The sequence below is a fragment of the Limulus polyphemus genome, unplaced genomic scaffold, assembly GCF_000517525.1.
Source record: "Limulus polyphemus unplaced genomic scaffold, Limulus_polyphemus-2.1.2 Scaffold4342, whole genome shotgun sequence".
Taxonomy (NCBI): Eukaryota; Metazoa; Arthropoda; class Merostomata; order Xiphosura; family Limulidae; genus Limulus; species Limulus polyphemus.
In genome coordinates, this window is record NW_013669952.1 from 52067 (window position 1) to 54164 (window position 2098).

Sequence of the window (2098 nt, forward strand, 5' to 3'; positions counted from 1 at the left end):
TATAATGTTTATTAGAAGTAAGTGGATATTATAATGTTTATTACAAGTGGATATTATAATGTTTATTACAAGTTAGTGGATATTATAATGTTTATTACAAGTAAGTGGATATTATAATGTTTATTACAAGTGGATATTATAATGTTTATTACAAGTTAATGGATATTATAATGTTTATTAGAAGTTAGTGGATATTATAATGTTTATTAGAAGTTAATGGATATTATAATGTTTATTACAAGTTAGTGGATATTATAATGTTTATTAGAAGTAAGTGGATATTATAATGCTTATTAGAAGTAAGTGGATATTATAATGTTTATTACAAGTAAGTGGATATTATAATGTTTATTACAAGTTAGTGGATATTATAATGTTTATTAGAAGTAAGTGGATATTATAATGTTTATTACAAGTTAGTGGTTATTATAATGTTTATTAGAAGTTAGTGGTTATTATAATGTTTATTAGAAGTAAGTGGATATTATAATGTTGATTACAAGTTAGTGGTTATTATAATGTTTATTAGAAGTAAGTGATTATGATTATAACCAAAATTTTAAGTTTATACCATCTGCACTTCATTCTGGAAATTGTAACAATACCTAAGAGCTTTTCTGTTGAAAACTAACATTCTTTTATTCTTTTAATAGGACTGATAAAAGAAGAAAAACTTGGCATGATAGCAAGAAGCTCAGATGTAGACATCATCTGTAGCATCCAGCACTTGGATGGAAATTGTGATGTTTATGTGAAGGTTGTGATATTTGAATGAATTTTGTTTAATATATGTATCATACCCCATCTCCTTCGTGTGATAATTAATAGTTTTGTTACCTCTCAGTAAACTTATTGGTTTTCCCTACTCATTTGACAGAAAATTATCAGTGTAATGTGTAGCATGTTCAGGATATCTGAGAAAGAATTGTAGTTTTTTTTCGAGTGGTTTGGTTGATTAGTGTTTCAGAGTTTCTAATATACCTAGGAAAGATTAATATTAACCAAGATAACAAGGATAAGAGTAGTGTTGTTGATCCTCCATCCAAAACGTACATACCTCCTCTCACACTACAGCTGTTACTTAACTGCCAGGGTTTTTTCCTTTGCCCATCTAAGCATTGGTCTGATTTTTCTTCCTTTCTCCAGTCTTCTATACCCCACTTAATTGCCCTTGGTGATATTTGTCTCGTAACACTCTCCACCTACGTCAATGCACCCTCTATCCTGTTACTGTATATAAACACCTCATTCAGATAAGGTTATCACCATTTCTGAACAAAGTATCATTAATTGGTTTCCCAGTGCTACGATCGTTTGGAGATACTTTGAGTATTCTTCATGTTATGTAGTTGATTTTCATATAAAAAAAAAAGGTGATTGGCAAGCCAATATACACCATGAATTCTCTCCTATCCCACTTCTAAAATGTAGCACAACAACTGGGAGGGGGGTCAATCTCGTTTGAGTATATCAATGATCTTATTCATAGTAAGATGGAGACATATTTAGTTTGGCGGAGTTCCTCCAGGGGGCTCTGAGGATCTAATTGAGGATGATCTTCAACATTCTGGAGAGAATCTAGATTCGCTTTTTCCTGCACCTTCTTTTAGTCTATTGACTTTTCAGTCCCTCTGTGGGACAGTGGTAAGTTTATGGACTTACAGCAGTGAAGTCCAGGGTTTGATTCCCTATAGTGGACATAGCAGATAGCCAATGCTGCTCTGCTTTAGTAAAACAAACTTACCAGACAAAATGTTGTTCCAATCAATGGTAATAAAGAGTCTTTAAATGCAATATAAAAGGAGGTCAATTTAGGATAAATAAGTTGCCTGTCAGAATTTATAGTTATAGAATGGTTACCAATTGTCAAAGTAAAAGGCTTTTACTTATATTTATTAATAGTATAAATATATACTATGTTGTTGTTGAGCTTAGGATTCTTGTACAGTAGGTGTCTGTGACTTGTTAGCGATAAATTCAACAATAAATGAACAGCATATATATTTTCAGAACAAGTTAAACGTATGTACAACAAATTCTTCACACTATAGAGATTATAGGCATATCATAAACACTATATATGTAGTTCTCTTCCTTT

At 31.0% G+C, this 2098-nt stretch overlaps 1 protein-coding gene across 2 annotated transcripts in view; it reads left to right on the forward strand.

Moving 5' to 3' along the window:
* LOC106470992 (nephrocystin-4-like) overlaps window positions 1-2098 on the forward strand; it is a 90807-nt gene that overhangs the window by 49296 nt on the left and 39413 nt on the right. For both annotated transcript variants that reach the window (XR_002613172.1, XM_022399631.1), the window contains exon 21: window positions 654-757. Coding sequence is in view for 1 of the 2 variants with exons in the window: in XM_022399631.1 (XP_022255339.1) it covers window positions 654-757 (104 nt within the window). In the remaining variant the exon portion in view is untranslated. The remainder of the gene's footprint in view (window positions 1-653; window positions 758-2098) is intronic.